This window comes from Mollisia scopiformis (assembly GCF_001500285.1).
Source record: "Mollisia scopiformis unplaced genomic scaffold LY89scaffold_20, whole genome shotgun sequence".
Taxonomy (NCBI): domain Eukaryota; kingdom Fungi; phylum Ascomycota; class Leotiomycetes; order Helotiales; family Mollisiaceae; genus Mollisia; species Mollisia scopiformis.
The window spans coordinates 742341-768014 of record NW_017263600.1 but is presented as its reverse complement, the minus strand read 5'-3'; the positions used below and the strand labels follow the sequence as shown (position 1 = coordinate 768014).

Sequence of the window (25674 nt, the reverse complement as noted above, 5' to 3'; positions counted from 1 at the left end):
AGTATGAAAACACAGGCTCGGTTTCTAGACTTCAGGAAATGATTCCGGAAAGCTGCCGATGCTGCAGGCCAATCTTCCCCATGTTGACAGACAATCTCAGTCGCAATCTAAACAGAACAGATAGTCTCCTCCAGAGTCTTAACATCATATCTCCCTTAGCAGGCCTCCTCTTGCACACCCTTCTGTACTTCTTTGACGTCGGTCTCCTCTGGTCCTTCAACATCCTCCGGCACTCGCACGTAAAGACTGCAAGTCCAAGTAAAATCGTGCATTTCGCATTGGATATGGAAACAAGTATTCAGCTGGAATACACCAGGAACGGCGGAGAAAGTTGTTTCGAAGTCGTCTTGCCCTCATAGAATTTCCATCAAGTAGCGGTCCTGGCATGGAACAACATAGGTGTGCATTGTGGGCCGGATATCATTTTGAGGAGTAAGTCTCATGAGCCATCCAGCAGCTTCGAGTGCTGCTATTGCAATTGATCGGTTTTCGGGAGGCGGAGGTGGACTTATGAGTCTTTGCATATTGACACATTCGAGCAAGACAGCGACTTGTGGTGGTGGTTCCTGATCGATGTTTTTTGTCAAGAATGTTGTGCAGCAGAAGGGGTGCATACTTGAAGCCATGAACTCCAGGTATTCTGGATCGACAGTTGCCCAAGGCATCACTACTTATCCCTTAGCATATTGGGGCCACAATGGGGATATTGACCTACAAGACATGGCTGCTCGTGCCACGTGAGAGGGTGACTGAAGGCAGCAAGGGTTGGAGACCGAGACGCATCTTTCTTATATGTCCACTCCATGCTTTAGCAAGCTTTTGAGAAGCTCAATGACATGCAGAATGTATTCTACAGATGAAGAATAAAAGAAGCGACAACTGAAATGGACAAAACATATCGGAAAACACATGAACTCTTGTATTACAATGAAGTGGTCCTCTGCATCTTTGACGGTCTAAGGACTTCTGAGTGCAAGAATTGAAACAAGATTCGTGCCGGCTACAATCTTTCATGAATAAGCCCCGTGAAACAAGCACAGTGGTTGGGTCCTTTATCTAGCTTGCTCATGTTCAGGATCTAAGGGACAATAAACTTCTCTTTTAAAACATCTTTGAGATCTTATTGAATGCCACATCGGTCATACTCCACTATTGGAGCTGGGATCTGCACGGTATGTAGAGTGAGACACCCCGAAACACGTGACTGAAATTAGAACTATCACCGACGTCCCAGCATCACTTGAAGTAGAGTTGAAATTGAAATCTTATTTGTGAGCTCAGTGACTATACAATTGAAACGAGTGAGGATCTTTTCCAGGTCGCATTGACGACCTTGACCGGGACCGCTCATTGCCTCGATGAGCAAGCCTCCCTCGAGAAGCATAGCAACTTGCGGTTCTTAGCTAATTGAAGCTGATAGTAAAGAGCTGACGACTTGTTTAGAGTTGCTTAGAGAAAGCTTCCTTTGAATCTTGTACTCGCTGTCGAGCCAGTGCAACATAGGGAAGGGAAAGGAAGCAATCAAGGCTTCGGTGGAGTATTGAAGTTCGTTCGAGGGTAAGCCGTCCCCTTAATCGTCAAAATTTTGGCGATATACCGAGCTCTCGAGGTCACCACGCTCAAAAAAGAAGAAATCAAATAATTCCAAAACGCGTTTTCAATATCACAATCCCTGCATAAAAAAAGTTGTTTATTCTTGAATCTGAATTCGACGCGACTCCTCTCTCGGCTGGGAGGTTACGTAAGCGAAACTCTCTTCTGCGCCAGATACATTGCTTCTCGCTGCCACCCTCTTTCCTTCTTCCTTCACCAACATCCAAAAATCATCAAATCCATCAACAACCATCGATCCTCCTCAAACTCTGCACACTTCGGAATCTCATCTTCGCGACCGCATCAAGTCAAAGTCCACCGACAATACCTCAAAAAAATCTATCGCAATGGCCGTCAACAGCACAGCAAAGGCCGCTATGCAGAAGGGACGCGTCGAGAAGGCCAAATCCAAGAAGGCAAAGAAGGAGGCTGCTCGTGCTAGAGCTGCTCATGCCCGCGAGGCGCGTACAGGAAAGAAGGCCACTACTACGAAGTCGACTCCGAAGAAGTAAAGTGAGGTCGTGACGGAAAGGGTGAAGGAACGCGACGCGACTTGTGCGATATGGATGGGACAACAACTGGCTGGAGGATGGAGATGGAGAACTTGCGCAATCATACTGGCTGAGATGGTTTTCTCGGACATTGGTGGAACGGGATACATATGTTGATGTCATGGACGGGTGGTCGGGTTCTTATGGTTTTCGCGTTGCCTTTTCCTTGGTGCTGGTCCAATTGCGTTGAGCATCGAGTTCACTGGAACGTTGCTGGGCACAAATATCGTTGCGCGATACTCGGTCGAATGCGTCTGGTCTGGCATTCGAGTATGGGATTCACTGGAAACTTGGTGGCCAAACAATGGGGGATCAGATTCTCTTTCCTCAATTGATGCCGCCTTCACGCCATTTTTATTTGCTTTGAATCATATGCACTTGAATTGAACATGCTAATGCGATTAGTGCTCTTTTATAACAATGCAAGTGCTCAGTTTCATCTGTCTTCAACCTGCGCTTGACTTAGGGATGACAAGCCTAGCAGTATCAAGCATGTGCAAGCTCTCTATGCTAGCTTACTTCAGGTGTAAAGGAGGCTTGGTCATTCTCTTGTTTTTCACCAAGGACAATATGAGATTTTCGGAAACTCTTCATCAAGTCGGACTATCATGAACAATTTCGCTGTTTCACAACCGAATCATCAGTATGAGTTCATAGAAGATAGTCGCAATCGTGACTTACAAAAGCTATTCCCTCTTCTCCTACCTGCGCGTTTCGACTTGTCTATGCAACCCTTGACTCTTACGACTTCCTCTTCAACACTAGGAGGTAGGTGTATGTCTTCGCGGTATGGGTGACATGACTAGTCTAGAACACCTCTCGGCGTCATTTGCATGCGAATGGGTTCTTCTTCGCTAGTCCCGGGTGATTTACCCAGCGGGGTTCGAAATCTCAAGTCTGCTTTATTGATCTAACAGTCATCGAATCACTCTTAGATCCAAGTAAGGAGACAATCACATTATAAAGCTCCAGATTCGTAGGAGATCACACCCCCAATGCTGCTAATGTTATCGATTTTCAGCATGACTAGAAGTCTCTCCTCCATCTAACCACACCAGTCTCTTCATAAGCCTTCCCACCTCCCTCCTCAAGTCTTCAACCTCCACTATCGCCCTCATAGAACTTCTGATCATGACCCCCCCACCCCCCCTTCTTCCACCTACACATCGCCACCTCAACCCCATACTCCTCAGAACAGCACCAAGACTCGATGTGCATCAGCTAGAACCTCACAATCTGCAACAGCCAATGATTGTTTTAGCCCTGCATATGAGTTCTGAACTAGGTTGGTTTATTCGACATGGGCGCGCTCAGCGCTGTTTGCGGGATAGCGCTTTTTGCGCATCTAGCGCTATGCGCGCATTTAGCGCTCTACGCTCCGAAACAAAATTCCCACGAGCCATTCTTCACCTTTTAACAAAATGAAAGAAAATGAAAGGCTTGATTTTAGCTCGTTGGTATATGGAAATCATTTGTTATCCACCGAAACGCAGTCATATGCTCACTATTTCTGCCCATCGCTTTGAAAGCAAGTTCTCTGCTCGTTTCTGGAGTTTGAGCCATGGGGAGTGTTGCGTGATAAACCATGGAGTTGTTAGAGTCGATTACAGCTAAAATGGTGGCAATGTTGCGCTCATTGTTTGATGTTTGTCTATCTAAAGCCCTTGAATAGATCTCATGTAGAATAGTCTGAGAGGAAACTGCTAGTTGTGGTGTCTCAGGGGCAGTCGCTTATGGCTGACAAGGATGTCTATTTCTGAGGTCGTGTACTTTGTTGCCTATAGGTTGTTCATGTTTCTAGAATTTTGGTAATCAGAGAGTGATAATTCCTTGTGAACTGTAAATGACACACCTGATGACTCGATGTTTGGCAGCGGTTTGCTACTTTGGGGCACGGGTTGAGAAGTTTAACATTGCGCCTCTGGTATTACCACGGCTTTACTGATTCCATGTCGAATAGAGACGGGACCACCAGAGACTAAGAATGGCTTGAAAACATTGTTCAATGGTGTCATTTACAGTGTGATTTGTAGAAACCAGAGTCTCTGAACAAACATGAGCGGACTGAGCTAGTAGAAAGTTACTCTTTCACGCCTCTAGCAAGCAAACCCGATCCTATGATTGTTGAAAGGGAATAAGAACACTATAGACCCCCAAACCTTTTGAGACAATTGTAGCATAACTGCAGAATGAAAATTGATCTCATAGCTTGACTTAGCTACAGATCGAAGAGTATTCTTCAGCACTAGGCTCTAAGGTAGCGTGAATATTTGCACCTCTATCCCTAAGATCCGATTCGGCACCTTTCAGTGCGGCCGCTAGTTTGCTCAGCCAGCACAATGAGTCCCAAAAGGCAGAATTGAGAGCGGTGTGTGCCGTAATCGAAAAGATAAACAACAACTTCGTCTTCGTCTTTCGATCTCATCACCACACCTTCTCCCAAGCAACAAACAGATCAGCAAATCAAGATGTTGTCCACTCGCCAGTTCTTCACTTCGAAGCCCTTTCCCTGGCCATGTGCCGTAGAACAAGCCCCATTCACAAACTACCTAACTGGCATCTCCCTCCGACAAACCGACCTCTCCCGATCCAAGATCAGAGACTGTGCCATCACAGACTGCAGCATCACAGGCCACACCCTCGCTCCCATCATCCTCGAAGATTGCTTAATCGAAAACTCGAATATCGACGCGTGTGAGCTCATCAACTGCGTCATCAAAGATTCAAAAGTCAACGAATCGGATATGAAGCGCTGTACCATCTATCAGAACTCGAGGGTCACCCAATCAACCATGGACCAATCCTTGATGCTTAACTCTTCTGCCCAGCGAGTTCATTGCGAGAATTCATATTTCTACGAATCTGAGCTCATCAAGTGCAAAATGGTGGTCTGCAAGCTAAACAATACTCACGCCGTTGGTATCGAAGCTAAATCATCGCTACTTCGCTTTTGCAACATTGCCGGAAGCCGCGCAAAGTTTACCCGTTCCACTCTCGACGATTGCAAAGTTTGTGCGAAGGATTCAACTGTGGTCGAATCTCGAACTTTATCGCATCCGCTTGCATTATACAAGTTCCCTCCGGAGATTAGGAATCTGATCTACGAATACGCGATTGATGGCAAAGGCCGTGGTTCTCCGCTTATTGCTGCGCTCCGTGGCGAGCCAAAGCTGTATCACGAGGCGTTGGCGGTTTTGAATCGGACTTGTGTCTTCGATGCAGACAAGGATATCCTGCGCAAAGCATCATCCGTGCTAAGAACAGCTCGCCCTGACGAACATGCTGACGTCTTGGGACAAGTAAGACACACGATTATCGGGTAAGGCAACTTATCCAATACCATGCATCGTTCAAGCAACTAACTCTAAACCACAGCGCCGATTTGTTGTTCGTACTCGCGACGATTACTTTTGTTCTTAACGAATACAAAGTCTTGGAAAGCATCCACATCAACGAATGGGACTATATGCAACACGGCCGCGCAAACGAGGACGGCCACTCCGATCTACTTCGATTTTGCAAGAAACTCTTCCGTGCCAAGAACCTTTCCATGAAAAAACTGACGATTACGTTCGGATCGGTTCTCGACTTGCCTTTCAAAACCGACACGCGAGATGCTTTGATGAAGGCTGTGAACCGAGACCTGGAGAATATGCTTGGGGTTCAGGGAAAGAAAATGCAGACTGAAGGAGCCAGCGACGAATTTACACCAAAAACCACTTGGACTTGGACAGCGACCCCGGGTACCAAGCTGTGGTTGGCAATGGAAGACGTAGACTCCACTTTTAAGAAGTTCGCAGAGTCGGAATCAGAGTCTAATGCAATGGATGAAGACGAATAAACAAACAGGACGGCAGAAAGGGGTAGGTTGGAGCTGTATACAAATGTACTTTTAGCAGAAGAACGCGACGAAATCAACAATTGCATTTGCAGTCAGAAGGACTAGCAGCGGTCAAGAAGGAAATGGACGTCTTCATCCTCCTGCTGGCAGAAAGTCCGGCAGACAAGACTCATTGATTTCTCACCACAAGGACGGATACCCAGTACGAGCTGTGTGAGCATGTAGTTTTAGCAGAGGAACGAAACAGGGATATCAGATTGTCTTGGGCATCAGAAAATCAAACACAGCGCAAATTCATCCTTTTGTCTCTCCTCTCATAGTGCTCCAGCAAGTTTTCCATTCTCCCCAGAAGAACTAACATGTGATAAAAGATGAAACATGTCAACAAAAAGCGGGAAAAAGGAAAATTGAGCTATCAAAACAGAGATGAGTGAAAGCGTACTATGCAAGGGCTTGCAGCCTTTTGGAAGTATATCCGCAGAGATCCAATCCAGACAAAGTGCCATTGATCAGCCAATTACCCCCGTCCTTCCCCCATTTCTCTCTCCTAATATAATTCTCCACCCAACCGTAAACCCACCCTCAATACCTGCATAATCCATATAAACATCTCACCCTCCATGAAGCTCAGAAACCAACCTCGGAGAGTGCGTTCTCTAGTGATCTACCCGAAACCTCCGGAGCAAATCCCGGTCTGGGCCCGAGTTTATCGAATTTATGCTGAAAGTCCTAGAATATTTTCGACAATCGATGGTAACGTTTGCCGCTAGACCTTTTAAGGCTTTCAGGTGGTGAATTCTTTCCAAGAACCGCGGTTATGAAGCGAGGCCAATATCGTTCGTCGCCCACCATTTGTTTACAACTCTTTTCCAACACAACTCAACCTTAACACTCCAACCCAAATTGGGACTCATCCACCCTCTTCTCTAGGCCCCATGGCGATGATCAAATGCTTCCTGTCCAAAGGCTGGGGCTGTTCCTTCAACTCAGGCGATCTCTCCGTTTCATTTCTCGAATCCTCCGCCATCCGCGGGATGATCTTCAAGTACGCCGACTTCGAAAAATGCAAACTGACTGGCGTCCGTTTAATTGGGTGCGAGATCACCGACTCAGAGCTGGATGGTTGCGATCTGACCGACTGCATGATCAAGAAGTCGGCCTCAAAAGATTCGAAGATGAGCCGGTGTACGATCTCTGAGAATGTAGATGCTATTAACACGACATTTACGAAATGTATTGTGAACAATGCAAATATGCAAAGATGCAAATTTCAGACATCAGTCTGCTTTGAGTCTACGGCGACGGATACCAACATGGATAGTTGCAGGGCTGATACAGTTGTTGTCAAGACTTCGCGGAATGTCACTTATACAAATTCCGAACTACGATTCTGTAGCATTGACGGAGGTTTCGTTACACACTCCTCACTTAGCGACTGTGAGCTTGAGAGACAATCCGGACTCTTTTTTCGTATTAAGGATTGTCAAGTAATCTCTCACCCACTCGCTCTTCGCAAGTTCATCCCCGAAATTCGAGATCTTATCTTCGAGTATGCACTAGCAGGTAACGGCAAAGACTCTTCTCTGATTGCCGCACTACGCGGAGAACCGAAGCTATACCATGAGGCACTGGAGGTTCTCCGAAAGACGTGTGTATTTCGCTTGATCGATGATTTCCACTACTATTACAAGGCCATACCTTACTGGGAAGTTGCTACCACTCGCAGCCCTCCCGAACGGCTATGGAGTCCCCATGCAATACTGATGGACACTACCTACGAATACTACAACGCATGGCAGCACATCCAGCACATATCTGTCCGGCAAGTACAACCAACATCCTATGATCGCGTTTTGCAGGCCAGTGACTAATTCGACTACAGGTCTTCGTCTATGAAGCATCTTCTTGCCGAATCCGAACCAATGGACTACCTGAAGAGCTTGCGAAGCATTCACGTCGAGACGTTTCATGACGATTGTTATGCTTCAGATGTCGAGCAGTTTGCGTCAGTGTTCCTAGGACACCATAAGCTGATCGCCAAAATATCGATCGATTTCATTACACGGAAGAGTACGCCGGCTGAAGAAAATGCACGAAGAAATAGCATGATAGTCAGCGTAGCAGGGATTTTAGACTTCTGGCTTCATATCCCGGGATCGATGATTGCAGAAGCAGTAGATGAAAGGGGACGGGGAATAGTTACATGGGCTTGGAAGGCAAAGAAGGGCAGTGTGTTGAAGTGGGGAGGCTTTGAAGGTTTTGATGAAGCATTTGAAAACTACAAGCAAGGAGAATAGAACAAGATCAATGATCTGGGTCGGGCACTTGCCATCTGGTCGGACAGGCCATGAAGGGTATCGATTGCATTAAGCATTAAAAAAGTTCATCTCGCGTCCCTTTCTGCCCAGTCTACCCATCGTCTGATAACCTCGTCCACAGCCCTAACGCCATCCCGAGAAGCATCAACCTCGAACCATTCTCTGTGTTCTTTGCCACAAGCGTTGCACTTTCCACCTCCTTGTGGTCTTTGGCCGTTGAGTTCAATGTGTATCAATCTCTCAACTTTGTGTGCATTTGGAACCTTCCTGGGTGTTTTTGGTATCTCATTCACGTTCGTTTCTGAGAGTGTAGTTGGATGATAGGGGTAATATCGGATTAGGGAAAGATCGTAGCCACATTGTCTGGTCCACTGATTGAGACGTCGTTGAACGTTTTGAGCTCGGCCTATCTTTAGCATAATCGTCTTCTTGTTTGCGGTATTTGGGACATTGGTTGCAAAAGTATTCAACACATCTGAGGTCCTTCGCCGTCCTGGCTCTGGTCGAGAGGGTGGAGCAAGCAGTGATGATGCTGTTTCTGCGGGTGGTGCAGCCGGGACAGATTCCGGAGTAAGCCAGAACATGTAGATGAAGCCTTCATTATCCAATTCAGAAACTGGCTTTGCAAGTTCTCCAAGTAAGAGAGCTGTGGTCTGTGGTGATGCTGATCTCGGTATGAGTGAGAGAAATTCGCCTGTCCTTGAGGAGGGATCTCGATTGATAGGCGGTCTGACTGGGAGGTGTGAGGATGACGATTTCGTGGTGGCTTGAGGACGAGGGACAGGTACAGATGCTGTCCTTCGCTCATGAACGGGCCTGGTCACTGGTCGAGGTGCTCTCTTCCTCTCGTCTGCTACTCCAATGCAGCACAACAGCTCGAGATTGCTGCTTTGCTTGGGTTGTGGCCTGTGTCTCTCTTCTCTCGGTCGCTGCTCCAATGGAGGTCGCACTTTCTCAACATCTGGACGAGGCCTGTGCCTGTCTTCTCGTATAGGGCTACCATCATCTCTGCTGTTCCATCCATCTGGTTGTGGTCTTGGGATTGGCTTTCGTTGTCTCCTCTCTTTCTTCCGTTCCTCAACTTCTAGCAGCCCGAGTCGATCAATCAATGTATCCACACTTGTGCGTTCCCGAATCGTAGCAGATTGTATTCCTTGTGGAAAAGCACCACCTTGTGTCACCGCCTGGTTTTTATGTTGCCAGCAGAATGCTTCTGGACTCGAGGCTCGTCTTGGACTCGGACTCGGAGACACATTTGGAGACTTCGAAAGCGATCGTCGACAGGGCTGGCCATTCGCGGTAAGACCTTTGCAAGTTGAAGCTGGGTTCTTTGAATCTGATCGTGGAAGAAGGGACTCGGGCGTGTGAGGTATGAAAGGCATTCCTGCTTGTTAGTTGATGGTAATGAGATTCTTCGACCAACCTGCGAGGTAGATATATGCTACCTAAGTCTAGGGAGACTTGGAACGTGGCAGTGATGAGGTCTATTCATCGTGGCCAGTGAATCATTGGCCGTGAAGCAACGTGTGAAGAGAAGGCTGGGTTGGACGGGACGTGGCTGGGGAGCACGTGATTGTGATTGATGAGCCACACTTCAGCCACCCTCCCAGGCTTGGAGATTGATGCTGAGGCATACTTTAGATGTACGGAGGTAGCAGACTTTGAACCAAAATTTGAAGTTGCTTCATGGAAAATTGGATGATTCAATCCAAAAGAGACTCCTGGTAGTTCTGGTACCTCTTGTGTTATCACCGCAGCCTCAACTTCTTCCGTGCAATGGAAAGCAACAAGTCGATCTCTTCGCCTGCGAGTGCAAACACATACTGAGCATTCCATCATTTTTGATCTAGGAGTTAGGTCGTACCAATATGCACGCTTGTCGGATTTGCTTGAGCGGAGATGGATAACTATATGCTCGTCTTTTTCTACAAACAAGTGTGGTGGACGCCTGAGCCAAGTTTCTGTAGGCAGACTTCCTTAAGAAGTTGATGTCTGTTCTTTCATGCAGGTAAAGAGCCCAAATTTAGAGAAGTCTCAGGCCTACTCGAGTATAGACAGGTTAGAATTCGCACTTTGATACTTGGAATAGCCTTCTCCAAAGGCAATACATGAACTGCACACCTACGGCGCGGCACCGACACTACATCGAATCCATACCTCCCGATCAAGAGGAAAGAAAGTTCTGGACAGTTGTTCCCAACTCCGTGGAACATCTGCAATATATATTGGCCGGGGAGCTATTTACCCAATGAAGACTTATCACCGACATGCATGCAATTGAGCTGCACGTCTTTAATTCGAGGCTCGGCACCCACCCATTTCGTTCAGCCCTTTTCCTCGCTTTTGAAACAGAAAAGCAAAACAAATCTGCAGGGACAGTGAAGAAAAAGCGATACTGAACGTTGAGAGAAAGGATCGTGAGATGTAGATTTTGATGATCTTCGAATAAGCGATGACAATTCAATTGAAGAAGAAGAGGAAATGATGGGAGGAGTGACAAATATATATCAGCAGCAATAATCAAAGGCTCATAATCAATATGAACATGCCTGCCACGGATCCCTAAAAATAAAGCCGAGCAAATGATTGTGGCTGGGGCGGAATTAGAAGACCACTCAAGACGTTGAAGAATGATGTACCACAACAATCCACAATCAGCAAACAAGCTCCACCATGAATGGAATCTTGTCGGAGGTCGAATGAGAAACATTGGGGAAGTGCGAAGAAAGATAAAATAGCCCTCCTAGATGTTCTAGATCTCTTGGGCCTCTAAAACTCAAATTAATACCCCTCACTGCCATCTGATATCAACTTCTTCCACACCAACAACTGGAAGAACTCGCTCCCGACGGGAACATCCCATTCCATCCCCAAAGCCTCATTCTCATCTCATTCAGTCGTCGTCATTGACCTCACTCTCGTATATGGCATTGGCTTACCACCAGTAACGCCATCCGGAAACTCTCCTGCCCGGATCCCATCACGCTCTCTAGTTCTGAAGATCAGAACTTTAAGTTGGACTTCCGACCGTACGGTCAGGACCACTAACGCACACTGAAAGTCCCGCTTATTTAGACAAACGGAGTTGATGTTCGCTGTCGTGCTAGTTACCAGTCCCGCGGCCGCCCCGCCACAGCTGAACAATGCTGCGCTCACGTCAGATAAAGCAGATATCCCTCCCGCCCTACGCCTTCACACCTCTTTTCTCCCCCAACGCTCCCATCGCAAAAATCCCCAAAGCGAAATCTACGTACCATCGCGCATCGAAGAGCGAAAATGGGGAAGACGATATTCACCACAATCACGCCGCTGCCGGCGGGCATCACGCGCGAAACGGTCTTAGACACCCTGCACGACCACCTCGAGATGATCGACCTGAATCCCGCGCATACCGAGCGTCACCGCGTTGGGCCCCCGCCCGAGGCCTCCGCTGAGGAATACCACTGCACCTGGTACCAGATCACCGACAAGATCTCGTATTTCCCCGGATACAAAGGGAAGATTAGCTTTAAGGCCTGTTTCCACGATCTGTCGACGGGAGTGCAGATCCACGTCTACGCCCCGATGGGGCTGGATATCAAGGAGAAGTGGTCGCTGGGTGGAAACATGCCAGGAGAGCCGGTACAGCCTGCAGAGATCGGGATCGGGGCGCCGATTGCGGGACTGTATTTGCGCGAGGATGTGGAGTTGAAGTGCAATTTCATGATGACGAGTTTCGTGAAGAAGCAGTTGAAGGATGCATTGGGGGTGTTGGTCGCGCGACTGATTGTCAAGAGCCAGTTGATCGAAGCCAAGGAGACGAACAGGAAGATCGCAGAGGGATGGACGCCGACGAGTCCTGTGCCGCCTGGAAGTCCGCCGTTGAGTCCGCCAAGCACGGGCGGGTTGGATATGCAGTTCCCCAGGTACAATTTCAAGCCTGAGAGGTTCAGTCAGCAGACGGCGGTCAGTGAAATGGATGGTGGATATGCGCATGGAAGTCAAAGTCCTGGATACCCACCTGCGAAGACAAGTCCTGGATATCCGCCTCAACATAGCCCTCAGTTTCCACAATACCAGCAACAGCAACAGCAATATCAACAACAGCAGCAGCACCAACAGTACCCGCAACAGCACAGTCCTGGCATCCCGCCATATAACCCTGCTGCATATGCCCCACCTGGTCAACAACAACGACAATCGATGCAAGCGCCAATGCAACCTCATCCATATCACGGACAAAATGGGTATGGACCAGTGGAACTACCATCTTGAGGGAAGAAGAGCTGGAAAGAAAGCACAACATCAAATTACCAGCGCCAAGAAGTTCAAGGAGGATGATGATACGATGGTTAAGGATTGGAGAATAGCGCGCGAGATACCTGCCTTCAAAGGCCATTTGCTTTTTTTTTGAATTCGAGGAGTTTGGCGGGTTTCGATTGGGCTTTATACCCAAAATTTGTTAGGAATGGAAGAATGCAAATGGCGCGGTTTACATGCCGGGTGTATTTCAACGACTTCTCAACTTTTAATGGCCTGCTTTATTGCGAGGCTGTGTAATGAATATTAAACTTCTGGAACATGATTTTCTCTAGTTGCAAATATATTCCGAGAACCTTGAGGCAGAAGCAATCTCACCTTCTTACATACATCTCCTTGCATGAATCCACATTCCTTCTGTCTGCACAGCGCAGCAGATACATCATGCATGTGAAAATCACTCGAGGCCAATTCTCCAAAATTCACAACAAGGTGTCGTGATAATGTTGTTCCAGAGTTTGTAGGACGATATTCGTGAGTCAAGTCCTTAGTGAATTAAAACTTGAGTAAACTTCCATGAAGTAGTGTATGGATATGACTTCTTGTCCCAAGTCAAACACTTTGCTTTCTCCATTTCCATTACCCCACAAGCAGTGGAACGTTACCATCTTACTATTTGTCTTATTCCAATTCTCAATGTATGCTTCAAGGTCGACCTAACGACGATAAAAGCTCAGTGATCATACGTTAGTCTTTTGTCGCCCAGTTATTTTACAGCAGCTTGAATACGGAATGACCCAATTGCTGCCGAACTTTATCTCTTTATACAAATTCTGTATATGCACTACTCTGTCCCATTGAAGCAGCAGCATCTCTACAATTTGTGGCAAACTAAAACATGGATGGTGACTGGGGTAAGGTGTACCTCAGCTGGCTGGACAATTTGCAACGCATTTTATAGATTTATTCTTTACTTTCTCCTAAACTAATTAAGTTTCTCTTTCCTTCAAAGAAAAAGACAACGTTAGATGTTCGTTACTGCGACGGACAATATCTGTCATACCGCTGCGTCTCAGGTCTATCCTGCAGAACAGACATCGCTTAGGTAGCACAGCACCACTTTCTTTCCCCGGACATAATCGTCAGGTTCGCTTATCCTGACTGTAATCTGTGACAGCACTGTGACGATGGTGTGAGGTGGCGACGCAACGTCGGGCTATTCATTTAGAATCTAAAGCTAAGGAGAGAAGAAAGGAGAGGAGGAGAGATCTATATACATATATATGTTAGAAGTAAGGGGATGTCATGTGAGGAGCTAAGCCCTAGTAGGCTTAAAGCTCGGGAACGCCACCATTCCCGGCCTGGCCTCTGTCGCAGGCGATTGGCTCAGGCGATTGGTAACAGCTGGCGCTGTGACAGTAGCCGTTGTAGAACTTTCTTTACGTGTAGCTAATAGTCTAAGACATTGTCCGAGTATATGAGAATATCGTCTAAGTAAGCCGTATAAAAGTCGTTTAAATAGTCAAACAAAACGTTATTTATATAGCGTTAGTATGTAGCCGGACTATTTGTTAATCCAAAAGGCAAGACTTTATATTTGTACGAACTATAGTGTGTGCGAAAAGTAGTTAGCTCTTTCGAATCGGATTAAACTCGGATCCGGTGGAAAGCTTGTCGAATGTCTAACTTAGTGTATATCTTAGCTGTAGAGATCCTAGCTAAAGTCTCGTCAATTAAGGGAAGCGAGTATCGGTCTTTCCTAGTAATAGCGTTTAGCTTTCGGTAGTCGATGCAAAAGCGAAGAGCTCTATTCGGCTTCTTAACGAATAGAATAGGGGCTGTGAAAGGAGATTAGCTAGGAGTAATAAATCCTTTATTTAAGTTGTCTACTAAATATTACTTAGTAACTTCTAACTCTTTAGCACTCATTTTATATAGTGGGCTAAACGATAATTCCAATTCATCTTTCTCTAGCTAAATCTTATGATCGTACGAGTAATAAGGAGGTAATTTGTCTGATTCACGCTAGGAGAAGACGTTATTCTATTCCTAGTATTCGAGAGGAATCTTCGACAAAAGCTCTTAGCTCGTGCTATTATTGATCTCATTTATCTCTTTGTTTAGACTTAAGAAATCAGGAAATCGTCTAAGTATGGGGAAAGGCTAGTCGGTCTCGGGATTACTTTCTTGGGGCGTACCTATAGTGTAGAGGGGGTAAGAACATGAACCAGCAGTACGCGAAAACAACCAAAACAACAACAAGTAGGCACTGCGCGAAGCAGACCACTATTCGCAGTAGTAGAATAGGTTTAAAACATCATAAAAAGCATTCGAAAGCATATCACTGTAAAAACTAAGAGTGGGAGAAGAGTTGTTGTTATTCTAAGAGTGCGCGACCACAATATATAGGAAGCGTCACATAATAAACTAGACCCAGTTGAGTATAGTGCTAGGGAAGACTAGCGTTCCCGGGCTGGCCTCCTCCTCAACCACACGTGCCGGTCAGCGCCAAAAGGACCAAAAAGAGCTAGCCCTGCCACAATAGGTACGTCTTCCTCGGCCCTCTTGTCTGAGATTAAGCGGTTTAGCTCGTATAAGCTTAGACTAAAAGCAATGTTTTCTTTCCTTTGTAAGTTTGTGGAGAACGCTGCGGCTGAGATAAGGTTTAGATCCACTCCTTAAGCTGGGTGTTGCGGTAGTACCCAAACTTTGGGGCGCTTTTTTAGGGTTAGTCCTTTGTTCGGCGCTCCTTTCAACTCGTTCTCTATCTTTAACAAAGATTCTTTGTTATTAGACTTTTGGGTGCGCCCTAAGCGAGGGACGTACGCGCGAACTTCCTTTGTACTCGACTAGTTGTTCGATGTGTACTCTACTATAGGTGGTGCTAGTGGAGCTAACTTAATAGGAGGGGGCGGAACGTCACCCTCGGGAGAGGCTGCTGTTAATCCCTCTAGATCCTCTAAGCTTACTTCCTCAACTATAACTTTTGCAACTCTCTTAAGTATAGTCGGTGGAGAACGTAAACCGGCTGTTTTTCGTTGTTCGTCCGCAGCTAGGATTATATCTCTCCGATCTATATCTAGCTAGTGTTTCGTACGATCCTAAATAGGAAGCATTTTCAAATGGAATCGTAGTATAATCCTATCTTAAGATAGAGAAATTGGGTCGGAAGGGCCGTATCCTTTTAGCTAAAGAATCGTGCGATTCGCTACATCCAACTTTATTTAGTACATTTCCATCTATGTTTTCCCTAGAATAACTTTATGCTAGCCTAGTGTAGCGACATAAAAAGGGACTAATAATTGCTTTCTTTTGTCGATAATAAAGTGCAATCGAAGAACGTGAGTAATAGAGCGAGCTTCCGCTCTATTAAACCCTCTTATAGGTATAAGGCTAGTCAAGCGTTGTATACTTGTGCCTATAAAATTGCAAACCTCTCGAGCTAACTCATACAAGATAAAGCAAAAACTATTTGCTTTAGTATCGAGTAACGTGTGAATATATAAACTTATTCTATTAAAACTGTCACAGCGCCGGCTGTTACGGATCACCTGAGCCCATCGCCTGAGCCAATCGCCTGTCCTAATCGCCTGTGACAGAGGCCAGGCCGGGAATGGTGGCGTTCCCGAGCTTTAAGCCTACTAGGGCTTAGCTCCTCACATGACATCCCCTTACTTCTAACATATATATGTATATAGATCTCTCCTCCTCTCCTTTCTTCTCTCCTTAGCTTTAGATTCTAAATGAATAGCCCGACGTTGCGTCGCCACCTCACACCATCGTCACAGTGCTGTCACACTATTATAGTTAAACATATATTAAGGAATAAAAGAATCATTACTCTTAGTTAGTGTAATACTAGTCCAAGGGTATAATCTAATGCATGATGCAACGACTTCTTGACTAATGACACCTGTCATTAGCTAGTGGGTTCGAGCATTATATATAGCATGAGGACAACCCTGTAGTTTTTAGAAATCAAGTCAGTTATCACACGCGAATAACAACAAGTCTTCTAGGGGTAATCAAGCGAGTAAAGATTATTGGAGCGCAGAGGACTATGGAATATTTTTGGTACGTCTCTTTTTGCCTAATGCAGCTTCTGAGATAACCATTACAATGATTCTATCAGGCGCGCAGAGGTGTAGAAAATCGTGCTTACAATATACAAGTAATTAGCGGCTTGCAGCTCACTGTCATAGCAAATGAGAGGCGTATGTCAAAATACTTCTTAGTTGAATTTTGGAACTCTTCTTCTACCAGAGAGGGTCTGAAATTTCTCTAGCACAACCCTCTGGAGGTAGAAACGAACTATAACCGGGGCACACAGGAGGCAAATGGGTTCCACATTGTTATGGTGCATAGGCTCCGCCCAGGCTCGCTCAGGCTTGCTCAGGCTTGCTCAGGCTAAAGCAGCAGCGGCTCACGTCCGTAGAGTAGAAGAGAAACAGCGAAAGGGGAAATTAATTCTGAGTCTCTGGGAATTCAAGCCTGAACGATGGGTTGGTCGTAAGCCTTTATGGGAGTTCGTCCCATTTTGGGGCGGGCCTCGGATCTCCCGTGACTCGATTTTGAGTATGTACAAAGAATTGCGCCATTTGAGAACCAGAACGGAGTCAAGATTGCCTTCGAGAGCTCAGGTCAATAAGAGTCCTTGATATGGTTGTCAGGGTCGTGTTCAATATCATCCTTATTGAAGATCTCTGCGCCCAGACTATCAGCTTGGACTCATGGAATCGGTGATGATACACTATAAAAGCTCAGATTGTCCGACAGTGAATTGGTAGAATGAAGCATAGATTGAAAACGCACTGCCTAACATGATTAACTTCTCTTGCATTCCGGTGCCCAATGTTGGACACAGTTGGTTGAGTTGGACGCTTGTGATTAGCCGGCTTTTATTACAACCTACATCAATTCCCGAGCACACTGTCCCCTATCATTCTATCTCTAATTTAATGGGGGTTCTGCATCGATGTAGCACATCTGTGTTGGATGGCTTCGTGCATTGAGCTACAGAAAGGCCAAGATCCGAATCCCAACATCAAAAGTATCTCCTTACCCCGAGCTTTCTCCCTATTACAACTGCGAAACTGAACTTGAGTCTTTGATTATCTTGAGACTTGAATCCAACAACATGCTTGGCATCATGTCTACCAGCAGAATAGTCGAACTGTCATGCATCATCCACGAGCACACGGCCAAAGTCGATGCTTACCTTGAATCTCAAAAGCTGCCCACCCCTTCTTTTGACACATCATACCCCGCCAAAGTTCCTCTCTCACCCAATATCCAATCCTGTCAAGACGCTGTTCTCGATGCCGCAGACGAGCTCACGGCTCTTATGCTTGGTCCAGCGGCTGGATCCATGTCTCGCTACCCAGTATGTCACTTTCATTCCGCAATTTCTAACTACATGATTTCTGACACCCTTCATCTACAGCATAGTGCATGGGCAAGCTTGCAAGCCATTCAGCGCTATGGAATCGCGAAGACGTTCTCGCCAACTACGAGCACTACCTTTGGAAACATCGCACGAGCCTGCTCTCTTTCCGAATCTGATACTCGTCGCATCGTTCGCGCTGCTATGACTTATTATATATTCCGCGAGCCCAGTCCGGGTATTGTTGCCCACACAGCCGCCTCCAAATATCTTGCAGAGATACCAGCGCTAGGACAGCTTGTTGGATTCTTGAGGAGCGAAATGTGGCCTTCTGCAGCAAGAATGGTGGGCGCCATGGAGAAGTGGCCTGGGTCCGAAGAGCCTAACGAGACGGGCTTCGCTCTGGCATATGGAACGGACATACCAATGTTTGACGTCGTGGGCAGAGATCCTGAGCGTGCTCAGCGTATGGCAGGAGCTATGGAGTTTATGCATTCATCTCCGGCGTATAATGTACGCCACCTTCTGGAGAATTTTGATTGGGGAGATACTCCTAGTGGCGTTCTGGTAGATGTTGGAGGAGGGAGAGGTGATGTCGCCTTCGAGATCGCACGGTCCTTTCCTACTATCAAGTGTATCGTGTAGGATTTGCCTGAAGTCCTTGAAGGGGACAAGATTCCAGACGATTTGAGTACGACTCATGGCGCATGATTTCTTTGAAGAGCAGCCGGTTAAGTGGGCTGATGTCTATTACCTCCGCTTGGTCTTGCACGATTGGTCGGACAAGTACGCTATCAGGATTCTAGTAAGCATTCCCATACTAGATTGAAGTGTGATTCTGCAGCTATAGTGTGTCGGTGCTCCTGAGACATCAAACACAGATCCCATTTCCAGCTCTCCTATCTCTTATGCCTCAGCATTTCACAACGCTGACTACTCTGACAGCGCAATCTCATCCCGGCCTTGAGGAAAGGTGCTCGAGTTTTAGTGTCCGAGATATGCGTTCCATCACCGTGTACCCTCTCTCCGTACAAGGAGAGGCCTATCAGGTGAGTTTGCTTCTACTAGATACTACCTCCATCTGTTGGACTTGATTAGTTTTCATAACCTTGTTTTGTCAGTTGCGAGTTCTGCTTATTCATATTTCTACAGGAACTTCGACCTTTCGATGAAGGGAGTTCAAAATGCGAAGTAGCGTGACTCTGAAGACTGGAAGAAGCTTTTCAAAGATGCAGAGCCGCAATTTGAATTTCAAGACATCATACAGCCAGTAGGCTCCGCCTTATCCATTATTTGCGCTATTTGGGACGGCGAGGAAACATGAGTGGAATTCCAATGGACCGGTTATTCCAGCATTACGTCTCGTTCAAACTCAATAAATATATATGCGATCCTATTAAGGTTGTAAGACCCAAATACAGATAAGTGACTATGTCATTAAACTATAGGGCAATCCTTCCAAGATTGTTCATGACGTACAGGAAAAAGACTCAAGTCTGTCATCCATTTGGCCAAGGTGACATGAAAAGAGAGGAAGAGAAAAAGAGCTATCTGATAGCTAGTCCAAAGCCATCCCCTACTTCGTCTTTCGATTTCATTGTCTCATTTCGACTCTGATATGGCTCCTTGCAGATCCTGGAGCATGTGTTTATCTATTCCAGCTCTGTAATAGAAGAAAGCCGTCTTGAAAATGCATCATGAGGCTGGAGCCTTCTCGCCCTCTGGTCCACCTAGTTTTGATGAGCTAGCTCGTTGACTAGGGCACGGCACCAGTTTCGGAACATTTTGCTTTCTCTTGAAGGTCCTTGCATGCGCGGTCTAGACCAAATTCGCCATCTTTGACCTTAGGACGGAGTCTTTCACATGACGACCATGAGCAGCTCACGACAATTCGTACATCAGAATTAGAAGGATAGAAGACCCATCTCTTGTTCTTGAAGTGGGGTACGATCGGATCGCAGGCCTTGCAGCGAGTCCGTGCGCCGGTGACTCGCTTCCATTCAGGGGTCTCGGCTTGGTTAAAGCTGTAAAAATTTCTCTGACGGCGGAAATGTTAAAAGCAGTATCTTCATAGGAGGGATTATAGATATTAACCTACCCCGAAGATCACCTTCCCTTTGAGCACCTGCAAAGAGTCCCTAGGCCCACGTTGGTCAGAAGTGGATAAGTATGTGCGGAGACCGGGACGACACAAACCGTGGCTGGGTAATGTTGCCACTAAAAACTTGAGAGTTAGAAGTAGGTGGCGCTGCTCTTGCAGGCTCTGTTCCAAAATCGGGCATCTCGTCCCAATCGATCGGACTGTTAAGCATGTCGTGCGGCGGACGAGAAGCGGCAGCACCGTCCCCTGCCTCTAGCAAGTTCTGAGGCGCTGGTGCCATTTCGAAAGACGTACTTTCTTTTCCCATTAACAGAAAAGGGGGGTCCCACGGATGTTTGGGATGGTCCGTTGGGGGACATACAGTGCTTGGGGTTTCTTCACCCCAGTTGCAGATAAAGTCGTCAAAATCAAAAGAAGTGCTATGGCCGGCAGAAGCAAATGGTTGAAAGGGGTCGCAATTTTCCGCACTTTGGAAGGTCATGTCGAGCTCGGAGGAAAACATATCCCACAAAATGTCTGCACCTTGAGATAGGTCAGAGGTTGATGTAGGTGTGCCCTGAATAGGTTGTGATAACTTCGCAACCTTGATGATAACACGCGTGAACATGCCAGGCGTATCTTCGTCGTCTTCTTCCTCTTCAGCATTGTTGGTGAGTCTTAGAGGAATCGAAAATCTTCTCTGGCCAGAAGACTCGGGAAATCTGGACCGTGTTTGCTGAGCAGGCTGGTCCTCTTCCTCCTCCGTGCGAAACAGCATCTTGCACGCGAAATTCTTACTGAGGATAAGTTAGGAGTGCTGTTAGCTCCAGACATCAGAAGTTCACTTACCATTCTATCATTCTTCCCTTCTCTTCGTCCGAAATTGTGTTGCACTTCGGGCACACGACGCTGCTCTTGTTCTTATCTTTGAATATCATACTCATCTCAACCTTCCGTCCAGGTGTCGAGAAAACGGACCACGCTTGGCTCCTCGAAAATGCAACTCTGGTAAAACCGTCTTCGATTGCATACTCGCGCTTCTGAACCTTTTTGGTTCCTGGACATACTTGGAAAAACGATCCCAGATGCTCCTCGAATATCTGTCAAGGTTTAGCAAGATACCTAACAATGGCGTTTGAGGTTGATCTTTACCTCCCATGAGAGCACGATATCGAGGGGAATCAATAGAAGTCTTCCCAAGGCGTCTTCCAATATCATTGGATCCTTTTCCCAGCATGCAGCAAAGCCACTTGGTGTATTTCTTCGTGCCTCGATCCCTTCAACGCCCTCGGCACATTTTTTCAATTCTTGTAATGTTTCTTCAATTTTGGCGCTGAGCCGATAAACCAGCCTGATTGGAGATTTGAAATGTACGTCCAACTCACAGTCTGCCGATAGATTGGTTGAGCTTCTCCGCTGTTGTGGAGTCGAAAGTCTGATCATTAAGCGCATGTTGTAATGCACCCAGTTCTTTCCTTTCCTGAACGGCTAGAATTGTTTGACCCTCAATGGTTTCTTTTAGATTCTTCAACTCTACTTGTAGACTGTATGAAGTCAATAAATGATGCATATCGCGACGAGCTTACAAACCAGATGGACGAAACAGCCTGCCGACAACGTCGACTCCGGAATATGAGCTTTTTGGCATATCTAGGATCTTGAGGACATTCTTTGCTATATGTTTTCCAACCCCACTCCTTGAATTTGGTTTTGTACGCTCGAATCCTGTCTTCTGGTTAGTGGATGGTTGAAAGTTACATGGTTGTGGGAGCTCGTGACTAACGAGGCTGCAAATCCGTGATCCTCCAGCATCTGATTCCGAACTTCTTCGAGTGGCATTCTTTGGACCACATACCGCCACTCAATCTCACCCTTGACATCCATCCATTTCTTGGTCATGACAGGCTGTGGCTTAGGCGGAAGTATGAAAGGATTCAACGTCTTCGAAAAGCGTTGTTGGATCGTTGAATAGCAATTTGAAGATGGTCTCGGTTTATGGTTCCGATATTTGGGATTGAGAATGGAACTATGTGCTTCGTGTTGTGGCCACTTCGAGTATTTGTTCAGATCTGCCCTGCCTCGCTCGGCTCTGAAAGTGCAGTTTTTGACGCTGAGTCATCATGTTGATTCGTGCGGCCTTCTTTTGCCAACGACACAGTCTGAAAGTGCAGAACATACAAGCAAAGTATCTCGGATACGTAGAGCAATAGCGCAATGGCGCACCAGGTGTGGTTCTTCAAATCATGACTCTATTACAAAAGATTGAGAAGCACGCACGGATTGAGCTGCACATGAACCAACTGACTTCCCACACTTTCGACCAATACAAACGATCTCCTCAGGACGTAGAGTCAGAGATTTGTTCAAGCATTTACTTACTTCAAAATTGAAGTAGATGAACAGAAGACGAAGCAGGTATCATACAAAACTTGTGTTGGTCACGTGACTATTCAGCTGGATTTCATACGTACCTGGAGACTTTATGGGTAACAAGCTACTAGCATGTTCCATGAGAGTAGGATCACTGAAAAATTCAACTCTGGCTAGATGCCTTGCTTCGATCTGGAGCAATGCTTAGTCGCATGGACTTCTGATGGAGACATGAAAACCAATCCAAGCGGAAAGGGGCTGAGTAAACCTCCGCCTCACTTCCAGGTGACTCTTTTGCCACGGTTACCCAGAGAAAATCAGATTTCAGAGAAAGCAGAACTACCCATGCTATTAGGAAGAAAGTGGTCTGTCGTAAAAACAATAGTAGATCAAGCTGGTGTCGAATTGAAAGCTCTCCAAGTACGGCGAGGTGCAACACCACCCAACGAAGCGTCTCACCTACGACATGCGATTGGCCAAATCCCCTCTTTTATTGTGTGCATTATAAAGCTAGATAAGCATTTTTGTGCCAACCGTGTTATACATCGGGCTTGTGGTTTAGGTACGATTCTATGAGCCTTTTAGAAGTTCATGTTGTTGACAATTTTCCAGTGGTATAATACTCCCTTAGCATCAGCAGACGTTTATTGTCTGGGAGTGGTCCGGGGTTCGATTCCCCGCGAGTCCAATTGCGATGGTTAGAATCCGTCATAGATCCCAACTTTTTTTCATTTCTTTTTTGGTGTATAATCGTCAGGTTCGCTTATCCTGACTGTAATCGCTAGTCAGCTCACAGTCAGTGAAAGCAAGTTGGTCCGGCAAGCGAGTTGGTCCGGTGAAATTTTGAGTGCAAAAACACACCAAAATCTAAACTTTTGATTTTCCACACCAAAATTGTACCAAAATTAGAGTGAAATTGGCTTAGAAATGTTCCTTTTAGAATGCGCATCAGCTACAATTATTAATTAAATTTAATAAAAACTTAAAAATAGTTACTTTATATACTTTAATACATAATTATAAATTTAGTTTACAATTGCATATTTTGCGCATAGAAATATTTGCAATTATATCTTCATTTTTTCTTACTTTTTAGCAAAAATCGCCAAAATTCACCGCTAAATTTGGCCGGACCAACTTGCTTGCCGGACCAACTTGCTTTCACTGACTGTGAGCTGACTAGCGATTATGTCACAGCGCCAGCTGTTACCAATCGCCTGAGCCAATCGCCTGCGACAGAGGCCAGGCCGGGAATGGTGGCGTTCCCGAGCTTTAAGCCTACTAGGGCTTAGCTCCTCACATGACATCCCCTTACTTCTAACATATATATGTATATAGATCTCTCCTCCTCTCCTTTCTTCTCTCCTTAGCTTTAGATTCTAAATGAATAGCCCGACGTTGCGTCGCCACCTCACACCATCGTCACAGTGCTGTCACAGCTACAGGACGCCAGACTACAAGCGGATATCAAAAAGTGTGAGTTCCACATTACTAGTACAAAGTATTTAGGCTTTATTATTAGTATCAACGGTATTTGTATAGATTTAAAGAAAGTTGCGGTTATAGATCAATAGAAAGAGCCTAGAACAGTCAAAGGGATACAGTCTTTCCTAGGATTTTACAACTTCTATCGGCGATTTATACCTGAGTACGGACGAGTAGTAGCTCCTCTTAATCACTTAATCTGTGACAGCACGGTGGGAAGCTTAGTACGTAGACGAAGAATCGATTCGGCTATCTCTTAGAATCTAAAGGTAAAGAAGAGAAGGGGAATGAAAGAGGAGAAGATCTAGATATATATGCCAGGGGAAAGGGATGTCATGTGAGAAGCTAAGCCCCAATAGGCTTAAAGCTAGGGAACGCCACCATTCCCGGCCTGACCTTTGTCGCGGGCGATTAGGCAGGCGATTAGGTCAGGTGACAGGCGATTAGCCAGGCGATCCAGGTGGTCCGTAACATTACCCCCCCCTTTCGAAGAACGACGCCCTCGTCGTTTGATCCATCTCTTTATCATCATCAAATTCATCGTAATTGTCACGTCCTTCGTCGTACGCTTTTTGCCAGGCACGGAGCGCCCTAGGAGGGCCACTTTGCTCTGGGTTATCGAGGTGATACGCTATAAGTTTGGCTGGAGCGTATTTAAAGTCAGACGCAGGGTACCAATCCAAATCGTCGTCCAGGTTCAACCACTTGACCCTATATTGAAGCTTCTTCCAGCGGATTCTTGACGCTATGACCTTGTCAACTTCCCATTCAATATCTCCAGTTATATTGACTTGGGGAGGAGTATCTGGCTCTTGGCCAGGCAAAGGGTCATCCGGATCACGGCGTAGCTTGTCTGCAGAGAAGACAGGATGAACTTTTATAGTAGCAGGTAAGTCCAGTTTGTACGAGTGTCCTCTTTTTTCTAGGATCTCGAACGGGCCTGCTCTAGGATTGTCGAGCTTTTGACTGGGGCGTTGAGTGTTGTACTGTGTAACAGTGATATAGACTTTATCGCCTACTTCCCAGTCGACAGCTCTCTTCTTGGCGTTACTATGTTGCTTCATTCTTATCTGGGCGTCTTCCATGCTTTTGCGAGCTAGCTTAATAGCCTCGTCCATACGATGTGCTAGCATCTGAGCTTTCTCTTTGCTTAGCTTAGTGCTAGGAGTGTCTTCCTTGACAACCCGAGAGTTCCAGTCGAAGTGTAATACTGGGGCTGTTCCATATATTACTTCGTGAGGAGACATTTCGATGCTAGCTTGCGGTAAGCTAAGTTGAGCGTAGTCCATCATGGGTAGCATCTCTGACCAGTCGTCCTGGTAGTAAGACACGAACGGGCGTAACCGGTGTAAGAGCACTTGGTTATAATTCTCAGTCTGTCCGTCCGTTTGAGGGTGGTAACTAGTGGACAAGCTATGCTTGACTCCCATGATTTGGCATAGCCTTTGCCAAAACGCAGAAATGAATTGAGGGCCTCGATCGCTCACGATCTCTTGAGGTGGTCCGTAGTACCGAAAGATGTGAGAGATGAAGAGTCTGGCTAGTTGTTCCGCATCGATATCTTTATAGCAAGGGATAGAGATCGCTTGTTTAGACAATCGATCGATTATCACACACACAGAGTCGTAACCGTGCTTGTCTTTTGGGAAAGAACAGAAATCTATAGACAAGCGTTGCCAGGGTCGTTCTGGAATTGGCAAAGGCTGTAGTAGTCCAGGGGTCTTGTCCCGGGGGATGGACGCCCTGCAGCAATCATGGCAATTTCGAACGTACTGGGCCACATCTCGTAACATGTATGGCCAGAAGTAACGCTG

The 25674-nt window shown here is 46.2% G+C and overlaps 8 protein-coding genes and 1 pseudogene across 9 annotated transcripts; 5 read left to right on the top strand and 4 right to left on the bottom strand.

Moving 5' to 3' along the window:
* Positions 1-152: 152 nt before the first annotated feature.
* On the bottom strand, positions 153-635 carry LY89DRAFT_687863 (uncharacterized protein). Its single transcript, XM_018215591.1, has one exon. It carries the CDS (start codon positions 624-626, stop codon positions 354-356), a length of 273 nt encoding a protein of 90 aa, XP_018067302.1. The 5' UTR covers positions 627-635; the 3' UTR covers positions 153-353.
* A 1154-nt stretch (positions 636-1789) lies between these two features.
* LY89DRAFT_197426 (uncharacterized protein) lies at positions 1790-2421 on the bottom strand. The gene has a single exon (XM_018205759.1). The coding sequence runs from the start codon at positions 2265-2267 to the stop codon at positions 1923-1925; it is 345 nt and encodes a 114-aa protein (XP_018067301.1). The 5' UTR covers positions 2268-2421; the 3' UTR covers positions 1790-1922.
* A 2191-nt stretch (positions 2422-4612) lies between these two features.
* LY89DRAFT_756189 (uncharacterized protein) lies at positions 4613-6045 on the top strand (the record flags this gene model as incomplete). The annotated part of the gene is made up of 2 exons (XM_018221367.1): positions 4613-5463; positions 5520-6045. The coding sequence occupies 2 exons, from the start codon at positions 4613-4615 to the stop codon at positions 5983-5985; spliced, it is 1317 nt and encodes a 438-aa protein (XP_018067300.1). The 3' UTR covers positions 5986-6045.
* A 456-nt stretch (positions 6046-6501) lies between these two features.
* LY89DRAFT_197357 (uncharacterized protein) lies at positions 6502-8112 on the top strand. The gene has a single exon (XM_018205758.1). It carries the CDS (start codon positions 6921-6923, stop codon positions 7854-7856), a length of 936 nt encoding a protein of 311 aa, XP_018067299.1. The 5' UTR covers positions 6502-6920; the 3' UTR covers positions 7857-8112.
* Positions 8113-8368: 256 nt separating this feature from the next.
* Positions 8369-9685, bottom strand: LY89DRAFT_591892 (DUF1766-domain-containing protein; the record flags this gene model as incomplete). The annotated part of the gene is made up of 2 exons (XM_018209673.1): positions 8369-9219; positions 9304-9685. The coding sequence occupies 2 exons, from the start codon at positions 9683-9685 to the stop codon at positions 8369-8371; spliced, it is 1233 nt and encodes a 410-aa protein (XP_018067298.1).
* A 1894-nt stretch (positions 9686-11579) lies between these two features.
* On the top strand, positions 11580-12176 carry LY89DRAFT_540042 (uncharacterized protein; the record flags this gene model as incomplete). The annotated part of the gene is made up of 1 exon (XM_018208154.1): positions 11580-12176. A coding segment is annotated over one exon (597 nt), but the record flags the coding sequence as incomplete, so codon positions are not given.
* Positions 12177-17679: 5503 nt separating this feature from the next.
* LY89DRAFT_756184 (S-adenosyl-L-methionine-dependent methyltransferase) lies at positions 17680-19120 on the top strand (the record flags this gene model as incomplete). Its single annotated transcript, XM_018221366.1, has 5 exons — positions 17680-17925; positions 17986-18514; positions 18648-18730; positions 18871-18974; positions 19078-19120. 5 exons carry the CDS (start codon positions 17680-17682, stop codon positions 19118-19120), a joined length of 1005 nt encoding a protein of 334 aa, XP_018067296.1.
* Positions 19121-19499: 379 nt separating this feature from the next.
* LY89DRAFT_687858 (uncharacterized protein) lies at positions 19500-20601 on the bottom strand. The gene is made up of 3 exons (XM_018215590.1): positions 20122-20601; positions 20024-20063; positions 19500-19963 (listed from the first exon to the last, which is right to left on the bottom strand). The coding sequence occupies exons 1-3, from the start codon at positions 20304-20306 to the stop codon at positions 19682-19684; spliced, it is 507 nt and encodes a 168-aa protein (XP_018067295.1). The 5' UTR covers positions 20307-20601; the 3' UTR covers positions 19500-19681.
* Positions 20602-22973: 2372 nt separating this feature from the next.
* Positions 22974-23063, top strand: LY89DRAFT_t59 (annotated as a pseudogene). Its single transcript has one exon. The product of its transcript is annotated as a tRNA-OTHER (tRNA).
* The last annotated feature ends 2611 nt before the right edge of the window (positions 23064-25674 follow it).

Bases quoted from the DNA above. Each gene is read 5' to 3' on its own strand.
- LY89DRAFT_197357 (XM_018205758.1), top strand. From the start codon at position 6,921: ATGGCGATGATCAAATGCTTCCTGTCCAAAGGCTGGGGCTGTTCCTTC.
- LY89DRAFT_687858 (XM_018215590.1), bottom strand. From the start codon at position 20,306: ATGGCACCAGCGCCTCAGAACTTGCTAGAGGCAGGGGACGGTGCTGCC. The intron at 20,064-20,121 runs GTTTGTGTCGTC...ACGTGGGCCTAG, and splicing joins GGCAACATTACCCAGCCACG to GGACTCTTTGCAGGTGCTCA. The intron at 19,964-20,023 runs GTAGGTTAATAT...TTCCGCCGTCAG, and splicing joins AAGGGAAGGTGATCTTCGGG to AGAAATTTTTACAGCTTTAA.
- LY89DRAFT_687863 (XM_018215591.1), bottom strand. From the start codon at position 626: ATGGCTTCAAGTATGCACCCCTTCTGCTGCACAACATTCTTGACAAAA.
- LY89DRAFT_197426 (XM_018205759.1), bottom strand. From the start codon at position 2,267: ATGACATCAACATATGTATCCCGTTCCACCAATGTCCGAGAAAACCAT.